This window comes from Salmo salar, chromosome ssa06, assembly GCF_905237065.1.
Source record: "Salmo salar chromosome ssa06, Ssal_v3.1, whole genome shotgun sequence".
Lineage (NCBI taxonomy): Eukaryota > Metazoa > Chordata > Actinopteri > Salmoniformes > Salmonidae > Salmo > Salmo salar.
In genome coordinates, this window is record NC_059447.1 from 11,605,425 (window position 1) to 11,627,500 (window position 22,076).

At 45.6% G+C, this 22,076-nt stretch overlaps 1 protein-coding gene across 5 annotated transcripts in view; it reads left to right on the forward strand.

Moving 5' to 3' along the window:
* Positions 1 to 438: 438 nt before the first annotated feature.
* LOC106606286 (brain-specific angiogenesis inhibitor 1-associated protein 2) overlaps positions 439 to 22,076 on the forward strand; it is a 217,940-nt gene continuing 196,302 nt past the window's right edge. For 4 of the 5 annotated variants that reach the window (XM_014202428.2, XM_045719730.1, XM_014202427.2 and 1 more), the window contains exon 1: positions 439 to 755. In XM_014202428.2, the coding sequence (XP_014057903.1) occupies positions 684 to 755 (72 nt within the window). In that variant the 5' untranslated portion in view covers positions 439 to 683. The remainder of the gene's footprint in view (positions 756 to 22,076) is intronic. The other variant, XM_014202430.2, reaches the window with a different exon arrangement.

Sequence of the window (22,076 nt, forward strand, 5' to 3'; positions counted from 1 at the left end):
AGTCAATCATAAATCTTGTCAAACCCTATTATTTCACACTGAGTGAGTCCATATAACTTATGGACTCCATATAATTTATAATTTAGTAAAAACGTTAGTTTTTTTTTACAATGAAATCTATTTTAATCCCACTTTGTAATGCAACAAAATTTGAAATAAATTGAAGGGGATGTAGACTTTCTATAGGCACTGTATATATTTATAAAATATAAAGCTTTGTAGAACTATAATACATTCTAGCCACCGTGCTTCTGGAATGCTTGCTGTTTGGAGTTTTAGGCTGGGTTTCGGTATAAGCACTTTATAAATACATTTGGCGTTATAAATCAATTTGATTTGAAATCAATGTCAGAAATTCAAATGAATAATGCAACTAGTTTAACATATTTGGGCAGAGAGAGAGGGGAGAGGCGGTGTTTCAGAGAAGGCGGGTGGTGCTCTTGTAATTGGAAAAGCTCCGATGTGACAAGAAGCTTTGGCGAACACCGCAGAGGTTGAGTGCGTGAGAGGGATTCGAGTGGGCGCAACCGACCTAGAGAATCTTCCGTTTACTGTCTCTTTCTTTCAGGCACACGTACCTTCGTGGTCAATCGCATCACATCTTCTCTTCGTTTAGGCTACTCTCTCTACCCATTCGGCGTATTTCACTCGGATAACTTCTCTCTAAAAGGAAAATACTGTTTATGGTTTTGACCGAAGATTTCAAGATGTCTCGCACCGACGAGGTTCACCGCATAACGGAGAATGTCTACAAGGTAAGCTTCTACAACTATAAAAAGTTTGATGCCACACGTTATTGACAGACGATATAGGCCTACTCATAATATAAGTTCTGTAAATATTTTGGAATGTGTTTTTATTAGTGATTTAATTGCATTTTTGCCCTCCCCCCCATTCAGTGCGCATCTTGAACGGCGATTAGAATCTCTATTCACTCGGTGAGAATTCCCGAGGGATCATTCGAAGCTCTTTATTGAAAGTCTTCCCTGTTCAATTATATTGGCCTACTTTTCTGAGTAAATGCTATTAGTTATTATATGTATTTTACAGTCAATAACAACGCGTAGCTTTCATTTTGTTGCCGTCCGTTGGGCATCAGGTAGGACTACATTTCTACAGTAAAATCAGCGCTTCTCGGCGCACTCGCACAATGTAGGCTACACGCCACTGTTCAGACATGTCATACTGCGCTATGCTTCTGCCATAATAGCTAGATCATGTTTGTAATACGTTCAGGCCCCATATTATGTTGACGTGAGAGACTGAATATCTAATGGACAGGCTACATATGACACACACCGTGGCACAGTCACATTTAATCAATAGATTCATTACACATTAACTTCTTCTTTCAATGTATTTCATGTTGACATCCTACTGTGTGTGTGAGGGACATTCCTACACATTTGTGTTTGGTTGACAGGGCAGGAAGGAGGAGGAGGTAGAGGTAGGGAAGCTAGCAGGCTGTGTTGTAACAGGTACTTCAAACATTTGCCCTGGGGATTTCAACACCACAAAACCTGTTCAGCAAAAATAAGCCTGGGCTGGAGCCTCTGTCTTAGTTTCATATTGGGAAGAGCTTCTTTCCAGGCGTTCATATTCCATTGATTACCTAAGAGAACAGCCCACTGACTGATCCACTAGGACAGCTAGGTCTGACTGTATATTACTAGCTAGTTCAGGGTTTCTCAGTCGGTCCTGGGGCTTTAGAAAACTCGAATAAATCCTAGCCACCGTGCTTCTACATCTGCATTGCTTGCTGTTGGGGGTTTTAGGCTGGGTTTCTGTACATCACGTAGTGACATCTGCTGATGTAAAAAGGGCTTTATAAATACATTTGATTTGAAATCAAAGTCAGAAATTCAAATGAATAATGCAACTAGTTTAACATATTTGGGCAGAGAGAGAAGGGCAAAGAAAGAGTGAGGAGAGGCGGTATTTCAGAGAAGGCGGGGGTCCTGGGCCCTCCTGGGTGCACATTTAGTTTTTTTGCCCCAGCACTACACAGCTGATTCAAATGACCACCTCATCATCAAGCTTTGGTTATTCTAATCAGTAATCAGCTGTGTAGTGTTAGGAGAACAACACTGGGGGGGGGGTCCAGGGGAAATGGACAAGCTTACAGAATATGGAAGGGCCTTGGGGTTTGGACCTGAAACAATGTATTTTGTTGTAGTGGGGGGTCGACACATATAAGCCTACAGAAAGACCTGGACTAAAACACTCAGTCAAGTTGTAACCATTTTAAAATATGCTACGGGTCTCAACTACCACATGTTGTTGGCCATAGGGCTCAAGTTGACTTCCTTGCGCTTGGCATCAGGGCTTGAACCTTTTTAATGAAACACCTGGTGTGTGGTTATTGTGGAATGCTAACACAACTCTCTGGTTATGAGGTACTAAGAACTTCCTGTTACACATGGAATCACATCACTATGATTCTACACACACAGCCTCCATGTTCTCCTCTCAGCTTTTCAAGGTGGAGAGACCATGGCAGTGTTAGTAGGGCCCACCTTAGTAAAAGGTTTGGCAAAATAAACCAAATCTTTGTTCTTATTGGTTATTGTTCAGTTTCTACCATCTATGTTTCGAAATCCTTCAAACCATTTTCTCCCTACTGAACACCACCCAAACCCCAACATCCAACTAACCACCCATTTGCCCTGTTCACTGCAGTGCACTGACTCCCATACACCCCCTCTTCTCTCAGCCTTCACCAGGCACAGTTCTACTCTGAAAGAAGGACATGTAGGATCCCAGAATAGGGCTGAGAGGAGCTGAGGTCTCTCGCTGTTCTTCTGGGAGTCTGTCAGACGTCAGAAAGGAGGCCAGATGACGAGAGGCTGAGAGGGAGATGCTTCTTTTAGAGACCCTGAAGGAGGGAGGGAGGCAGGGAAGTGTTTGTTCTCTGGATGGATACACACCTGGTACTGTTTGAGTCTCTATATATGCACTTTGATGAATCATTAGTCCTCCAGTGTTGATAATGATGCCTCCTGGCCCTGTGTAGTAGTGGCCCTGTGTAGTAGTGGATGAGGTTTTCTCTGTCATACGGAGGAATAGAAGAACCTTCACATGTGGCACAATGCAGGTGTCAGTAACCCTGCTCATCAGGCTGTGACCCCCCCCCCCCAGCTGTCTGTGTGTCTCTGGGGCCCAGGCCTCCTGTCACATACCCTGACTGGCCCGGGTACGGGTGAAGGCATGGAGAGACGGGGTCTGCTGTGGTTGGAGACGCTAGCTAGGCCCTCTTCCATGGTAGACTGATCTGATTGGAGAGACAGGGCAGGCCTTCCATGGTAGCGTTGTGATGTGACTGTCTCTGGCTATGGGTGAGAGTATGGTGGGATGGAGGCTCAATACCATAGTATAATAACCTGATCTGCATGGCTCTGGTATGGGTGAAGGCATAGAGACACTAGCCAGGCCCTCTTCTATGGTAAAGTGATATTTCTGGAGATACAGACCCACTGCCATGGTAGACTGATCTAGCTAATATTAAAGAAGTCTCGAGGTATTGCTCACCTGAGATAGAGTACCTTATGATAAGCTGTAGACCGCCCTATCTACCAAGAGAGTTCTCATCTATATTATTCGTAGCCGTCTATTTACCACCACAAAACGAAGCTGGCACTATGACCGCTCTCAACCAGCTGTATAAGGCCATAAGCAAATAAAATGTTCACCCAGAAGCGGCGCTCGTAGTGGCCGGGGACTTTAATGCAGGCAAACTTAAATCAGTTTTCCCAAATTTTTACCAGCATGTCACATGTGCAACCAGGGGGGGAAAAAATCCTAGACCACTTATACTTCATACACAGAGATGCATACAAAGCTCTCTCTCTCGCCCTCCATTTGGCAAATCTGACCATAATTATATCCTCCTGATTCCTGCTTACAAGCAAAAATTAACCAGGAAGTACCAGTGACTTGCTCAATACGGAAGTGGTCAGATGATGCGGATGCTACACTACAGAACTGTTTTGCTAGCACAGACTGGAATATGTTCCGGGATTCATCCAATGGCATTGAGGAATACACCCACTCAGTCATCGGCTTCATCAATAAGTGCATTGATGACGTCGTCCCCACTGTGACTGTACGTACATATCCCAACCAGCCATGGATTACAGGCAACATCCGCATCAAGCTAAAGGCTAGAGCTGCCGCTTTCAAGGAGCGGGAGACTAATGCGGACACTTATAAGAAATCCCGGTATGCCCTCACATGAACCATCAAACAAGCAAAGTGTCAAAACAGGTTTAAGATCGAATCCTACTACACCGGCTCTGATGCTCGTCGGATGTGGCAGGGCTTGAAAACTATTACGGACTACAAAGGGAAACCCAGACGCGAGCTGCCCAGTGACGCGAGCTGCCCAGTGACGCGAGCTGCCCAGTGACGCGAGCTGCCCAGTGACGCGAGCTAAATGCCTTTTATGCTCGCTTCGAGGCAAGCAACACTGAATCATGAACGAGAGCACCAGCTGTTCTGGATGACTGTGTGATAACGCTCTCGGTAGCCGATGTGAACAAAACCTTTAAACAGGTCAACATTCACAAAGCCGCGGGGCCAGACGGATTACCAGGACGTGTACTCAAAGCATGTGCGGACCAACTTTCAAGTGTCTTCACTGACATTTTCAACCTCTCCCTGACCGAGTCTGTACTACCTACATGTTTCAAGCAGACCACCATAGTCCCTGTGCCCAAGGAAGCGAAGGTAACCTGTCTAAATGATTACCGCCCCTTTGCACTCACGTCGGTAGCCATGAAGTGCTTTGAAAGGCTGGTCATGGCTCACATCAACAGCATCCTCCCGGACACCCTAGACCCACTCCAATTTGCATACCGCCCCAACAGATCCACAGATGATGCAATCTCAATCGCACTCCACACTGCCCTTTCCCACCTGGACAAAAGGAACACCTATGTGAGAATGCTGTTCATTGACTACAGCTCAGTGTTCAACACCATAGTTCCCTCAAAGCTCATCACTAAGCAAAGGACTCTGGGACTAAACACCTCCCTCTGCAACTGGATCTTGGACTTCCTGACAGGCCGCCCTCAGGTGGTAAGAGTAGGCAACAACACGTCTGCCACGCTGATCCTTAACACTGGGGCCCCTCAGGGGTGTGTACTAAGTCCCCTCCTGTACTCCCTGTTCACCCACGACTGTGTGGGCAAACACGACTCCAACACCATCATGAAGTTTGCTGATGACACAACAGTGGTAGGCCTGATCAGCGACAATGATGAGATGGCCTATAGGGAGGAGGTCAGAGAACTGGCAGTGTGGTGCCAGGACAACAACCTCTCCCTCAATTTGAGCAAGACAAAGGAGCTGATCGTGGACTAGAGGAAAAGGTGGGCCGAACAGGCCCCCATTAACATCGATGGGGCTGCAGTGGAGCTTGAAGGCCTCTTAAATGGCAGCTTGATCTCCTCTGACAGGAGAGGGGGACCCACTAGCCATGACAGACTGACCTGCCTCTGGCTCTGCTGTGGGTGAAGTACTTGTATTTATTAAGGTTCGCCATTAGGCAGCAGCTATTCTTCCTGGGGTCCAAACACATTAAGGCAACCTTTTTTCATTTGCGCAATTTCTCTCGTTCACGTTCGCTTGTAAATGTCCAAACTCACCAAAAAGGACCTTTGGTTAGCTCCTTCCTACATTTACAAGCGAATGTGAACGAGAGACATTGTGCAAATGAATAAAGTTTTGACGCATGCTTGTCTGCTCTGGAGCAGCATGTGTACACACTGTGTCTGTCTAGAGTCGCTAGGGCAACGGGCCTACCTGCTCTGCTGAAGGAGATGGAGGAGGAGCAGACGGGCTGAGAATGGAGAGGAGAAAAAACATAAGGAAATCAAAAGCTAGCAGCGACAGCTGTACAGAACGCCTCCACAGGGCTTTGACTTCTCAAACACAGCAGAAAGCCAACACAATATGATGCACCGTCACCTTATGAATTCAGCAACTAACTTAGATAACTAGTAAGTTACACTTAGGGGTCGTGTTACACCTAAGCCGGTAATACCATAAATCCCGGGATGAGTGAAGGACGATATGAAAATCTGGATACCGCCCAACACTAGCTAGCTACCGTTGTCGACCAAGCCCCTTCTTCTGTGGGGTTTATCGTGGCTGTCATCCAACATTATTATACATTAACGCCACCTACTGTACTGCAGTGCCCCTGCCTTCCGTATGTCCTAGTTTAAACATGGACCAATAGAAGATCAGAGGGGTTCCTGCACATGCAGAAACGCCCTGAATTGCAGGCCGCAATTACACCCTCCTCAGAACTGACACTGTCAGAGTAGACGTTACACATAAATGGTGGCCAACCCCAGCTTTTCTATGAGTGTAGTATAGGTGAAGGCATGGAGACAGGCCCACTGACCGTGGTGGTGTCACCTGACTGGCCGTGTCACCTACCTGACTGGCCGTGTCACCTACCTGACTGGCCGTGTCACCTACCTGACTGGCCGTGTCACCTACCTGACTGGCCGTGTCACCTACCTGACTGGCCGTGGTGGTGTCACCTGACTGGCCGTGTCACCTGACTGGCCGTGTCACTTGACTGGCCGTGGCCGTGTCACTTGACTGGCCGTGGCCGTGTCACCTGACTGGCCGTGTCACCTGACTGGCCGTGGTGGTGTCACCTGACTGGCCGTGGTGGTGTCACCTGACTGGCCGTGGTGGTGTCACCTGACTGGCCGTATCACCTGACTTGACTGGGTTTGACCTCCATACTGTTTCCTGTCTCCTACTAGTCTGGGGTTTCCCCAAGCCTCATTGGTTATGAGCAGGACTGGGGATTGATTGTGATATGGTTTAGGAGACATTTGAATCCTGCTGGGTCATTTCACTACAGAATGCATTAGCGTGGTCTTGTGGACGCTGCACCGGGTGGAGGAGATGCCAACACGCTGTTGTGACTCACATGACACCACTGTGTGTGTGTGTGTGTGTGTGTGTGTGTGTGTGTGTGTGTGTGTGTCAGTACAGGGCAGGGTTTGTAAGCACAGCAGTGTGTGTGTGTGTGTGTGTGTGGAATCTCATTGTGGCACTGTTTGTTCAGTAAAGGGGCACTCCTTGGTTTGAGTCCCTACATGAGTACAGGGCAGGGTTTGTAAGCACAGCAGTGGGTGTGTTGGAATCTCAAGCTCTACCTCAGGGATGGGCATGTGGCCCACGACCCCCCTTTTTGTAGTGGATTCATCTCCCAAAACATAATAAAACAAACTTTTATATTTGTATTTACTCAGGTTCTCAACTTACTGTTGAGAGGTAGAATACCCAAGGTGCAATTTCAAAATAAAATGCTTATCTTATGTCAGTCACGAACAGTCACTCAATGAGCCATGTCAGCTAACATGTTTTGGATTGGTAAGTTAGTATAGCCAGCTTTCTAAAATTGTAGTAATTATGATCAAATTACCGACCGGGGAGCCCCCATAGATTTGTTAGTTACTCTCACTCAGATATCATAATAAAAACTACAAAATCTTCTCTCCGCCCCATGGCAAAATGTGTAGAATTGCAACAAACTTGCTTTGAAACTGCAACATCTTCTCTACACCCCATGGCAAAATGTGTCGAATTTAATTCAACTTAAAACATCTCTCTACTGTCAATAGGGGGGGTGTAACGGTCGTAATGGATGGACCAAGGCGCAGCGGGTTGAGCGCTCATATTTAACTTTTAATGTGAACACTTAATAAACAAAACAAGAAAACGGACGACAAACAGTCTTGCAGGCTACACACAGCTATGCAAAGAACAACCTCCCACAAACCCCATGACAAACGCATTCATATTTATAGGACCTTCAATCAGAGGCAACGATAGACAGCTGCCTCCAATTGAAGGCCCCAACCCCAATTACCTAAACATAGAAATAAAAATGACTAGACAGAACATAGAAATACACTAACATAGAACAATGACAAAACCCCGGAATACATAAACCAAACACCCCTCTACATACACACACCCCAAACCATATAAAACAAATACCCCCTGCCACATCCTGACCAAACTATTATAACAAATAACCCCTTTACTGGTCAGGACGTGACAGGGGGGCTAAAATGTTATGTTTGCGGGGGGACCATTTTGCTCCGGTCCCCTGGCTCTGACTGCATGTGTGGGTATGGATGTGAGTACTCAGACCCACGATCCACTGTGGCCCCTCATGATGAGTTCATAGTTTTTGTGGCCCCCACTCCCATCAGTTGCCATCCCTCTACTACCTGAAGGAGAGACAGGCAGGCCTCTGAACCCTACAGTGACTCAGTATAGTGACTCACCCTCCCTATACTTTACTTTGCCTTAGTGGGAGACAGACAGCTACACACAGAGAGAGAGGGCTTGAACAGTTCTAGACGTGGAGCTCCAGAACCCGGTCATCCTGACACTCACAGGCTTAGTAAGGCTTTCTGAGATCAGGGGAGGCTCCAGACTGACACTCATAGCCCAGGTTTGGTGAGTGTCTGTGCATGTTTGCATACGTCTGATCTCCACCAGGCCAGCTTGTCATCTCGCGGGGCGGGGCTGGGGGCGGGGATGTGTGTGTGGGTGTGTGATATTACTAAGCAACTTGGTTGTTAGGACCAAGGAGGGCAGACAATGGGGAATGTCAACACAACACTGGCAGGGGGATGGGAGAGGGAGGGGAAAAGAGGGGCTGGCCTCAAACCCTCAGGCCCAATTCAGAGTTCACAGGCCATATGTAGCAGTGTCTGAGTAGGATTGCTGATTTAGGATCAGTTTGGTATTTTAGAAGACAATGAAGAACAACACATGGACAGGGGGGCGGCATGATCCTAGATCTGTAGCAAGCTTTGTGGTTTGGGTCTGGAGGGGGAGGGGTGGACAGAGGGCTGACCTCATAGGCCCGAGGTAGGAGCTGCTCCTTAACCACAGACTTAGTCTGATTAACATCCCACTAATCCTCATTTTAACCGTTAGGGGGATGGCACATCTGGACTGATCTTGGCTGCCAAATAAGGGGGGGGGGGGGGGGGAGATGGTGAGGGAAGGAGAATAAGGGAGGAGGTGTTGGGAGGGAATAGGAGACAAGGTGAGGAGCTGTTGGGAGAGGTGGGAAGAGAATAGAAGGGGAGGAGTCTAGGAGCGGAAGAGAGGTGCGGTAAGAGGGGTTGAAACCCCGTCTGCCATGCTCTGGCTCCAGAATGTGTAAACTAGGACAGTTTCTATCTGAGCCATGTAAACATCTCTATATATGTCTCTGTGTGGGTAACAGTGATTGTGAAACAGCAGTGTTGACGTAGTCTTCTCCCTCTCTGTTGTTTTCTAACCAACCGACCACACCCTGCCAGCCTGGCGAGGAGAGAGGAGAGAAGGGTGTGTCCCATCGTTACCTGCCCTCAGGTGTTCCCTCCTTCCATTCCCTTCCCAGCACCCCTCCCAAACTGTCAACACTACCACACTGCCAGTACCAAGGAACACTCGGACACAATTATACCCGACTAACTTAATGGTAGGGTATAGTGACCGGTTAAATATGAGTAGACCAAGGGAAGAATGGAAATGTATGTGTGTTGGGGGGGGTGGGGCAGAGCACATGTTAAGCTGTCCTGAATAACTGGGCCTGCTGGGAGCATACGTGGCCCCATTATTATAGGACGACTTGGGAGAATGATGATCTGCAACAGACAGTGAATCGCAGTATCAGAAGTAAAACTACAGCCAGACTGGCCTGCTACTGGGCCTTTCTACACTTTATCAGATGTCCAGAGTCGACCCACAACTGATGCAAATCAAATGAAACATTCAAATAACATGGCTTTTGTGCCATTATTCAAATTACATTTTCATTGCAGCCTAGATTAGACTAGAATGTTGTACTCACTGGAAAACAATAATGCAATTATTCATTACATTACCTATAGGCTAGTCTCTAGGTAGGATAACTGTGTTGTAGTCTATGAAGGATAACTGTGTTGTAGGCTAGTCTAGGTAGCATAATTGTGTTGTAGTCTAGGTAGGATAACTGTGGTGTAGGCTAGTCTAGGAAGGATAACTGTGTTGTATAGAGGTCGACCGATTTAATCGAAATGGCCGATTTAATTTGGGCCGATTTCAAGTTTTCATAACAATTGGTAATCGGTATTTTTGGCCACCGACTTGCAGAATGTTTTTTATATTTTTCTGGTTGTTTTTATCTTTTTTTTCCTATTTCTTTTTTTAAAAAGTTTTTGTAGGATTTTTAGACTATTTTTCTTCTTTTTTTATTATTTTTGTATTTTCAATTTTTTTATAATTTATTTTTTCATAATTTTATTATTATTTTTTTTTAAATTACATTTTTAAATTATTTTCTATTTTTTTCAATTTTTTCTTCTTTTTTTTAATTTATTTTTTAATTTATTATATTTAAAAAAAAAAAAATGTATACACCTTTATTTAACTAGGCAAGTCAGATTAAGAACACATTCTTATTTTCAATGACGGCCTAGGAACAGGGGTTAACTGCCTTGTTCAGGGGGGATTCAGGGATTTGTTTTTGCAACCTTCTGATTACTACTCCAACGCTCTAACCACCTGCCTTACATTGCTCTCCACGAGGAGCCTGCCTGGTAAGCTGACTACCTGTTACGCGAGGGTAGCTAGAAGCAAAGGTAAGTTTCTAGCTAGCATTAAACTTATCTTATAAAAAACGATCAATCTTAACATAATCACTAGTTAACTACACATGGTTGATGATATTACTAGTTTATCTAACGTGTCCTGCGTTGCATATAATCGATGCGGTGCCTGTTAATTTCTCATCAAATCACAGCCTACTTCGACAAACGGGTGATGATTTAACAAGCGCATTTGCGAAAAAAGCACTGTCGTTGCACCAATGTACCTAACCATAAACATCAATGCCTTTAAAATCAATACACAAGTATATATTTTTAAACCTGCATATTTAGTTAATATTGCCTGCTAACATGAAATTGTCACTGCTCTTGCGTTCATTGCCTGGCTCGTTGCGAGCTAATTTGCCAGAATTTTACATAATTATGACATACCATTGAAGGTTGTGCAATATAATAGGAATATTTAGACTTAGGGATGCCACCCGTTAGATAAAATTCGGAACGGTTCCGTATTTCACTAAAAGAAAAAAACGTTTTGTTTCGAGATGATAGTTTCCGGATTCGACCATATTAATGACCTAAGGCTCGTATTTCTGTGTGTTTATTATATTATAATTAAGTCTATGATTTGATAGAGCAGTCTGACTGAGCGGTGGTAGGCACCAGCAGGCTCGTAAGCATTCATTCAAACAGCACTTTCGTGCGTTTTGCCAGCAGCTCATCGCAATGCATTGCGCTGTTTATGACTTCAAGCCTGTCAACTCCCAAAATTAGGCTGGTGTAACCGATGTGAAATGGCTAGCTAGTTAGCGGGTGCGCGCTAATAGCGTTTCAAACATCACTCGCTCTGAGACTTGGAGTAGTTGTTCCCCTTGCTCTGCATGGGTAACGCTGCTTCGAGGGTGGCTGTTGTCGATGTGTTCCTGGTTCGAGCCCAGGTAGGAGCGAGGAGAGGGACGGAAGCTATACTGTTACACTGGCAATACTAAAGTGCCTATAAGAACATCCAATAGTCAAAGGTATATGAAATACAAATCATATAGAGAGAAATAGTCCTATAATTCCTATAATAACTACAACCTAAAACTTCTTACCTGGGAATATTGAAGACTCATGTTAAAAGGAACCACCAGCTTTCATATGTTCCCATGTTCTGAGCAAGGAATTTAAACGTTAGCTTTTTTACATGGCACATATTGCACTTTTACTTTCTTGTCCAACACTTTTGTTTTTGCATTATTTAAACCAAATTGAACATATTTCATTATTTATTTGAGTCTAAATTGATTTTATTGATGTATTATATTAAGTTAAAATAAGTGTTCATTCAGTATTGTTGTAATTGTCATTATTACAATTTTATTTTATTTTATCGGTATTGGCCTTTTTTGGTCCTCCAATAATCGGTATCGGCCTTTTTTGGTCCTCCAACAATCGGTATCGGCGTTGAAAAATCATAATCGGTCGACCTCTAGTGTTGTAGGCTAGTCTAGGAAGGATGACTGTGTTGTAGGCTAGTCTAGGAAGGATGACTGTGTTGTAGGCTAGTCTAGGAAGGATGACTACGTTGTGGCTAGTCTAGGAAGGATAACTGCGTGGTAGACTAGTCTAGGAAGGATGACTGCGTGGTAGGCTAGTCTAGGAAGGATAACTGCGTGGTAGTCTAGTCTAGGAAGGATAACTGCGTGGTAGGCTAGTCTAGGAAGGATGACTGCGTGGTAGGCTAGTCTAGGAAGGATAACTGCGTGGTAGGCTAGTCTAGGAAGGATGACTGCGTGGTAGGCTAGTCTAGGAAGGATAACTGCGTGGTAGGCTAGTCTAGGTAGGATAACTGCGTGGTAGGCTAGTCTAGGTAGGATAACTGCGTGGTAGGATAGTCTAGGAAGGATAACTGCGTGGTAGGCTAGTCTAGGAATGATAACTGCGTGGTAGATTAGTCTAGGAAGGATAACTGCGTGGTAGATTAGTCTAGGAAGGATAACTGCGTGGTAGGCTAGTCTAGGAAGGATAACTGCGTGGTAGGCTAGTCTAGGAAGGATAACTGCGTGGTAGGCTAGTCTAGGAAGGATAACTGCGTGGTAGTCTAGGAAGGATAACTGCGTGGTAGTCTAGGAAGGATAACTGCGGGTAGGCTAGTCTAGGTAGGATAACTGCGTGGTAGGCTAGTCTAGGTAGGATGACTGCGTGGAAGGCTAGTCTAGGTGGGATAACTTCGTGGTAGGCTAGTCTAGGTAGGATAACTGCGTGGTAGGCTAGTCTAGGTAGGATAAATGCGTGCTAGGCTAGTCTAGGTAGGATAACTGCGTGGTAGGCTAGTCTAGGTAGGATAACTGCGTGGTAGGCTAGTCTAGGTAGGATAACTGCGTGGTAGGCTAGTCTAGGTAGGATAACTGCGTGGTAGGCTAGTCTAGGTAGGATAACTGCGTGGTAGGCTAGTCTAGGAAGGATAACTGCGTGGTAAGCTAGTCTAGGAAGGATAACTGCGTGGTAAGCTAGTCTAGGAAGGATAACTGCGTGGTAAGCTAGTCTAGGAAGGATAACTGCGTGGTAAGCTAGTCTAGGAAGGATAACTGCGTGGTAGACTAGTCTAGGAAGGATAACTGCGTGGTAGACTAGTCTAGGGAGGATCATTGCGTCGTAGGCTAGTCTAGGGAGGATCATTGCATCGTAGGCTAGTCTAGAAAGGATAACTGTGTGGTAGACTAGTCTAGGGAGGAGCATTGCGTCGTAGTCTAGTCTAGGGAGGAGCATTGCGTCGTAGGCTAGTCTAGGGAGGAGCATTGCGTCGTAGGCTAGTCTAGGGAGGAGCATTGCGTCGTAGGCTAGTCTAGGGAGGAGCATTGCGTCGTAGGCTAGTCTAGGGAGGAGCATTGCGTCGTAGGCTAGTCTAGGGAGGAGCATTGCGTCGTAGGCTAGTCTAGGGAGGAGCATTGCGTCGTAGACTAGTCTAGGGAGGAGCATTGCGTCGTAGACTAGTCTAGGGAGGAGCATTGCGTCGTAGGCTAGTCTAGGGAGGAGCATTGCGTCGTAGGCTAGTCTAGGGAGGAGCATTGCGTCGTAGGCTAGTCTAGGGAGGAGCATTGCGTCGTAGGCTAGTCTAGGGAGGAGCATTGCGTCGTAGGCTAGTCTAGGGAGGAGCATTGCGTCGTAGTCTAGTCTAGGGAGGAGCATTGCGTCGTAGGCTAGTCTAGGGAGGATCATTGCGTCGTAGACTAGTCTAGAAAGGATAACTGTGTGGTAGACTAGTCTAGGGAGGAGCATTGCGTCGTAGGCTAGTCTAGGGAGGAGCATTGCGTCGTAGACTAGTCTAGGGAGGAGCATTGCGTCGTAGGCTAGTCTAGGGAGGAGCATTGCGTCGTAGGCTAGTCTAGGGAGGAGCATTGCGTCGTAGGCTAGTCTAGGGAGGAGCATTGCGTTGTAGGCTAGTCTAGGGAGGAGCATTGCGTCGTAGGCTAGTCTAGGGAGGAGCATTGCGTCGTAGGCTAGTCTAGGGAGGAGCATTGCGTCGTAGGCTAGTCTAGGGAGGATCATTGCGTCGTAGGCTAGTCTAGAAAGGATAACTGTGTGGTAGACTAGTCTAGGGAGGAGCATTGCGTCGTAGGCTAGTCTAGGGAGGAGGATTGCGTCGTAGGCTAGTCTAGGGAGGAGCATTGCGTCGTAGGCTAGTCTAGGGAGGAGCATTGCGTCGTAGGCTAGTCTAGGGAGGAGCATTGCGTCGTAGGCTAGTCTAGGGAGCAGCATTGCGTCGTAGTAAAAACGTTATAACTAATTGATAGGTCTAACTTGTTACTGCTGTGAACTTTCATTATCGTCCCTCATGAGGGAGAGAATTAGAAAATATCTGAAAGATGTGTTTGTTTTGGTAACGGAATTCCAAGGCACAAGGCAATGTTTCTTAAACTTACAGAAGTAGGAAAAAATTATCCTAAACTAAATAGGTGTTGATATTAGTTGGCATGAATTTTTACTTCAACATTGTGTTTTGATGTATTTTCTTTATACCTTAAGACTTTTTCTTGTTGATGTTTTCCTAAGACTCCTTTTTCCATCTGTTTGGCAAGAAATCAAAGCATTTGCCTATACATTTTTTTTGTTGTTGAATGGAAATTTTTTTGAAAAATGAATATATGCCTTAATTTCTCAAATATAGACTCCCTTTAATTTGACACGCTGCTATAAACATCACATGTTGGTGCTCATGGGTCCTTTTACATGGAAATGCCCATCTGTCTATGTGCTGTACAGTCTGTCTGGTACTACTGTGGTACTGCTGTCCATCAACCCAATCCCATTATCTGTGCTTCAGTTTCCCTTACTGACATCTCTATATATTATCTGTCTATTAGATCTTCTCTGTTTTTCATCAATTACTACTTTGACATACCAGGATAGAGATGTCTGTCTCTGTATCAGTGGTCTTATACTAAATCTCCTTATCTATTGTCTCGTTTCTATCTCTGACATTAGATCTCTCTTTAGCGATACATTCTCTTTTTTTCTCATGGAAACATTTCAGTGACATTTCCCTCAGCAGTTGCTGATGACTGCAGACAGGCACACAGAGAGAGAAATGATTAGTTTAGGGCCAGTGATAAGAGGACTTCCCCCCTCTGCGCTCGGTTCCACAGATCTCTCATGTGGGAGAGGAGAACAGGTGGTTTCTTAGCAACAACATGCTGTTATGTGTTTCTGTCATTCAGCTGAGAAGAGAGAAGATACCGTGTCTGTGGAGGTTTAGAGAGATGTGTTTGTCTGTCAGCATCCTCGTGCTTTGTATGTATTTTTGTGTGTGCTTACATATGTGTGTGTGGAGTGTAAAGACCCTGAAGAGACTAATGAAAAGCAGTTTCATCTCTCTCTAAAAGCCTTTATTGACAAAGAGCATATAAACTGGCACATTATCTATGTCCCAAACAGCATTATATTCCCTATATAGTGCACTGCTTTTGACCAGAACCCAGGTAGCATATTCCCTATATAGTGCACTACTTTTGACCAGAGCCCAGGTAGCATATTCCCTATATAGTGCACTGCTTTTGACCAGGGCCCAGGTAGCATATTCCCTATATAGTGCACTACTTTTGACCAGGGCCCAGGTAGCATATTCCCTATATAGTGCACTGCTTTTGACCAGGGCCCATAGGGACAGTAAAGGATGTATAGAAACTCTCCATCCCAAATGGCACCCTAATCCCTTTTCCCCATAGGGCTCTGGTCAAAAGTAGTGCACTAAGGAAAAGTGTCATTTGAGACAGCCATTTTCTCGGTGGTCCAGTGGGTTTTAAAACCACCCTGCAGTCACTGCTGACAACTATATAAAGATGCCATCCATCATCGTATTACAGTTAACCTATAGCAATTCATCACCCATGTCCTCCTTTACTGTCAACCTATAGCAATTCATCACCCATGTCCTCCTGTACTGTCAACCTATAGCAATTCATCACCCATGTCCTCCTGTACTGTCAACCTATAGCAATTCATCACCCATGTCCTCCTGTACTGTCAACCTATAGCAATTCATCACCCATGTCCTCCTCGCTCTGCAGAACATCTAATAGAGTCTGAAATGACTTGTACTAGTCCCCAGAATGTGTTTCTGAAATGAAGCAGCATTTCAGCCCCATTACACCGCCTTAGGCCTGGAATATTGCATCTGTCAGAGATATCATAACATGGGTGTGTGTGTGTGTGAGAGAGAGTGTGTGAGTGCCTGTGTAACTGTGTGTTCCTTTGTGAGAGAAGCTGTGAGGACTAGATGATTCACACACCCACCTTCTCTCCTTCGGGGGCGGATGGCTTAGACATATTCTCTCCCACTCTTTCTCTCTCTCCCTCTCTCTTTCCCTCAGTGTTTCTCTAAAGAAATGCTAGAATAGCTCCCTCTCTGTCGCATCTTTCTCTGCATAGGCAGAAACCCAAGGCTGCACTGCTTTGTCAAAGGGCCTCGCCAGGGTGACTAATCAGTCAATACACAATGAAGCATTGAAGGAACATTAGTCAGTGTAAATCTGAGGTGTGTGTGTGGTGATAGAGGGAGAGAGACCAGTGTAAATCTGAGTTGTGTGTGGTGAGAGAGACCAGTGTAAATCTGAGTTGTGTGTGGCGATAGAGGGAGAGAGACCAGTGTAAATCTGAGTTGTGTGTGTGTGTGTGTGTGTGGTGATAGAGGGAGAGAGACCAGTGTAAAGGGAGATATGACCATCAGAGCTGAGACAACAGTCTAGTGTGTTGGGAGGTTTGTATGATACACATGTTTAATAGAGCAGCCAGAGGTTCCTGCTAAAGAGAAGAGGAGGGAGAACGGAAGAGGGGCATGGCTGGGCTAGTCTCTACTGCAATGAGGGGGCGGAAGACCTGGCCAGAGGGGGACAGAGAGAGGAGCTGGGGGAGAAAGGGGAAAGAGAGGAGGGGGGGAGTAAGTGTGAGAGAAGTGGAAATGGTCCCTTATTACTGGTGAGAGATCTGGTCTGTAATTACCCAGAGAGGGAGAGTGGGGGAAGGAGAGAAAGGGAGGAGAGAAACAGAGGATCAGGAAGTGGTTTGAGGCCTCTATCTCTCTCTGTCATCGTGGGTCAGTGGGAATGGTTTGTTCACCTGTGCCTGACATGACGCATCAGTGGCTAGCTCTGGTCACACCCACCTACCCAGCCAACCTAGCAGCAGCTCACCTTTAGGCTGGCCTGGTCTGTCTTCGGTCACACCCACCTACCCAGCCAACCTAGCAGCAGCTCACCTTTAGCCTGGCCTGGTCTGTCTCTGGTCACACCCACCTACCCAGCCAACCTAGCAGCAGCTCACCTTTAGCCTGGCCTGGTCTGTCTCTGGTCACACCCACCTACCCAGCCAACCTAGCAGCAGCTCACCTTTAGCCTGGCCTGGTCTGTGGCTGTTGCTAGCTAGCTGTGGTCTGTCTCTGGTCACACCCACCTACCCAGCCAACCTAGCAGTTCTCTTCCAGTTCATTACAAGGCTAACGTACAGTAGCAGGCGTGAAATGAACTAGATCCCCTACATACTGGTTTTGGGAGAAGAAAAAAATCTGGGGAGGTTATCTTCTGCACTATTCAACCAATCCAGTAAGTGTGGAGATGTGTAGTGTTACCTTATTAACGTCCAAAAGCAGAAGTTACAGGCTCTCCTTCCGTTTCCTCTGGAACATCTGGTGTTGGAGACTCTGCAGAGGCTACTGCAAGGCTAGCTTTCACCTGCCAGCTGCTGTCGCTAGCTCCGGCCAGCTGCTGTCGCTAGCTCCGGCCAGCTGCTGTCGCTAGCTCCGGTCAGTTGCTGTCGCTAGCTCCGGTCAGTTGCTGTCGCTAGCTCCCAAAACATCTCAATGTGGTTAAAGTTGGGAGATTGTGGAGGCGAGGTCATCTGATGCAGCACTCCATCACTCTCCTTCTTGGTCAAATAGCCCTTACACAGCCTGGAGGTTTGTTGGGTCATTTGTCCTGTTGAAAAACAAATGATAGTCCCACTAAGCCCAATCCAGATGGGATGGCATACCACTGCAGAATGCGGTGGTAGCCATGCTGGTTAAGTGTGCCTTGAATTCTAGATAAATCACAGTGTCACCAGCAAAGCACCCCCACACCATAACACCTCCTCCTCCATGCTTTACGGTGGCCCAAGCAAGTGTCTTCTTCTTATTGGTGTCCTTTTATTAGTGGTTTCTTTGCAGCAATTCAACCATGAAGACCTGATTTACATTTTTTTTTTTTTTTTTTTATGTTTTAATTATTATTTTTTTTTCCCAAGCAGTCTCCTCTGAACAGTTGATGTTGAGATGTGTCTGTTACTTGAACTCTGAAACATTTATTTGGGCTGCAATTTCTGAGGCTGGTAACTCTAATGAACGTATCCTTTGCAGCAGAGGTAACTCTGTCTTCCACTCCTGTGGCGGTCCTCATGAGAGCCAGTTTCATCACAGCGCTTGATGGTTTTTGCGACTGCACTTGAAGAAACATTCAAAGTTCTCGACATTTTCCGGATTGACTGACCTTCATGTCTTAAAGTAATGATGGACTGTCATTTCTCTTTGCTTATTTGAGCTGTTCTTGCCATAATATGGACTTGGTCTTTTACCAAATAGGGCTATCTTCTGTATACCCCACCTACCTTGTCACAACACAACTGATTTGGCTCAAATTCACTAAGAAGGAAAGAAATTCCACAAATTAACTTTTAAGAAGGCATGCCTGTTTAATTGAAATGCATTCCAGGTGACTACCTCATGAAGCTGGTTGAGAGAATGCCAAGAGTGTGCAAAGCTGCCATCAAGGCAAAGGGTGGCTATTTGAAGAATCTGAAATATAAAATATATTTTGATTAAATACTTTTTTTTGGTTACTATATGATTCCATATGTGTTATTTCATAGTTTTGATGTCTTCGCTATTATTCTACAATGTAGAAAATAGTAAAAATAAAGAAAAACCCTTGAATGAGTAGGTGTTATAAAACTTTTGACCCGTAGTGTATTTCACAACAGTTCCATTCTGTGCCTCCATCAGCCCACTAGCCAATGGTTGAGTGAGTCAGTCAGTGGAGTGCTACTGGTCTCTTCAGAAGACGTTGGTCATTGCTCACTCATACAGTACTGTACAATACACACACATACCTCTCACCCATACAGTACTGTACAATACACACACATACCTCTCACTCATATGGTACTGTACAATACACCTCACTCATACGGTACTGTACAATACACCTCACTCATACAGTACTGTACAATACACACACATACCTCTCACTCATACAGTACTGTACAATACACACACATACCTCTCACTCATACAGTACTGTACAATACACACACATACCTCTCACTCATACGGTACTGTACAATACACACCTCACTCATACAGTACTGTACAATACACACACACCTCACTCATACGGTACTGTACAATACACCTCTCTCATACGGTACTGTACAATACACCTCTCTCATACGGTACTGTACAACACCTTCATTTTCTCCCCTGGATGAATACACTTCTACTGGCTGATCTAATAACTGATATAGGAGAGGGAAAACAGTGAGACCAAAAAACAAGTGTCCAACACTTTTACCTTTTTGTTCTGTGTTCTCACTTCACACACACACACACCTCAATCATAGCGTTGCTGCACCTTGGGCATTTCTGTGTGCTGAGTCACAATCTGACTGCATAAATGAGTTCTGTCATGTGGTGTGTCTACTGTCTCTACTCCTAAAGCTCCTATTCCTCTTTCCAAACCTAATGCAATAAGCTGAGGTTGATTGTGTACACGTGTTGATTTGATGACTGCTACGGCTACTGGGTAATCTGTATCAGTGTTGGGTCAAAGAAACACCGGCATTAAATCCTTTATGGACCTGTGTTGACATTCACAGCTCAACACAGCACAGAAGCTCTTTCTGTGTGATTCTCAATACGTCAACACAGCACAGAAGCTCTTTCTGTGTGATTCTCACAACGTCAACACAGCACAGAAGCTCTTTCTGTGTGATTCTCAATACGTCAACACAGCACAGAAGCTCTTTCTGTGTGATTCTCACTACGTCAACACAGCTCAGAAGCTCTTTCTGTGTGATTCTCACTACGTCAACACAGCTCAGAAGCTCTTTCTGTGTGATTCTCACTACGTCAACACAGCACAGAAGCTCTTTCTGTGTGATTCTCAATACGTCAACACAGCACAGAAGCTCTTTCTGTGTGATTCTCACTACGTCAACACAGCACAGAAGCTCTTTCTGTGTGATTCTCACTACGTCAACACAGCACAGAAGAACTGCAAAACATTCTGAACACACTAGGCTTGCGTCCCAAAGGGCACACTAGTGCACTACTTTTGACCAGAACCCTACATAGGGAATAGGGTGTAATTTGGGATGCAGTCTGTGTTCTCCAGAGAGGGATGTTTTGAACAAAAATGACTAATTTCTGAATTTCTACAGTTGGTAACAGTTAGCAGCTCAGAGAGAGTGAATTAGGGACAAACTGGAGCCCAATAAGCAGCAGCCCTTACTGTCCAGATCACTGTTGCCATAGAAACCAACCAGCGCTTTGTTGTTGCTTTTTGTGTGTGTGTGTGTGTGTGTGTGTGTGTGTGTGTGATGAAGGGTTAGTAGTACTCCATAAACAAACAGGAGATCACACCGGGGTCCCCCTCCAGACAACGATCATCTGGTAGTGAGTGTTGGTACTGCAGCCTGACAGAGGGAGGATGTTGAGGGCTGTTTATGGCAGGAGAGAGGCTGACCTTGCTTCCTTCTCACTACCTGAGCCTCTAGGTAATAGATGACTACGGGACCAACAGAGCGAGAGAGAGCACTCTATCTCAGACTACCTGCTGGAGTCTAGCCAGATGGCTGCATGAGACATCTCTGTACTGATGGTTAAATAGTGAAATAGTGTGTTATCTATCTATCTATCTATCTATCTATCTATCTATCTATCTATCTATCTATCTATCTATCTATCTATCTATCTATCTATCTATCTATCTATCTATCTATCTATCTATCTATCTATCTATCTATCTATCTATCTATCTATCTATCTATCTCTCTCTCTCTGCCATCTCTCTCTCTCTGCCATCTCTCTCTCTCTGCCATCTCTCTCTCTCTGCCATCTCTCTCTCTCTGCCATCTCTCTCTCTCTGCCATCTCTCTCTTTCTCTCTCTCTTTCTCTCTCTCTGCCATCTCTCTCTCTCTGCCATCTCTCTCTCTTTCTCTCTCTCTTTCTCTCTCTCTCTGCCATCTCTCTCTCTCTCTCTCTCTCTGCCATCTCTCTCTCTCTCTCTCTGTCTCTCTCTCTGTCTCTTTCTCTCTCTCTGCCATCTCTCTATCTCTCTCTCTCGGCCATCTCTCTTATCTCTCTCTCTCTCTCTCTCTGCCATATCTCTCTCTCTCTCTCTCTCTCTGCCATATCTCTCTCTCTCTCTCTGCCATCTCTCTCTCTCTCTCTGCCATCTTCCTCTCTCTGCCATCTCTCTCTCTCTCTCTCTCTCTCTCTCTCTCTCTCTCTCTCTCTCTCTCTCTCTGCCATCTCTCTCTCTCTCTCTCTCTCTCTCTCTCTCTCTCTCTCTCTCTCTCTGCCATCTCTCTCTCTCTCTCTCTCTCTCTCTCTCTCTCTCTCTCTCTCTCTCTCTCTCTCTCTCTCTCTCTCTCTCTCTCTCTCTCTCTCTCTCTCTCTCTCTCTCTCTCTGCCATCTCTCTCTCTCTCTGCCATCTCTCTCTCTCTCTGCCATCTCTCTCTCTCTCTGCCATCTCTCTCTCTCTCTGCCATCTCTCTCTCTCTCTGCCATCTCTCTCTCTCTCTGCCATCTCTCTCTCTCTCTGCCATCTCTCTCTCTCTCTCTGCCATCTCTCTCTCTCTCTGCCATCTCTCTCTCTCTCTGCCATCTCTCTCTGCCATCTCTCTCTCTCTCTTTCTCTGCCATCTCTCTGCCATCTCTCTC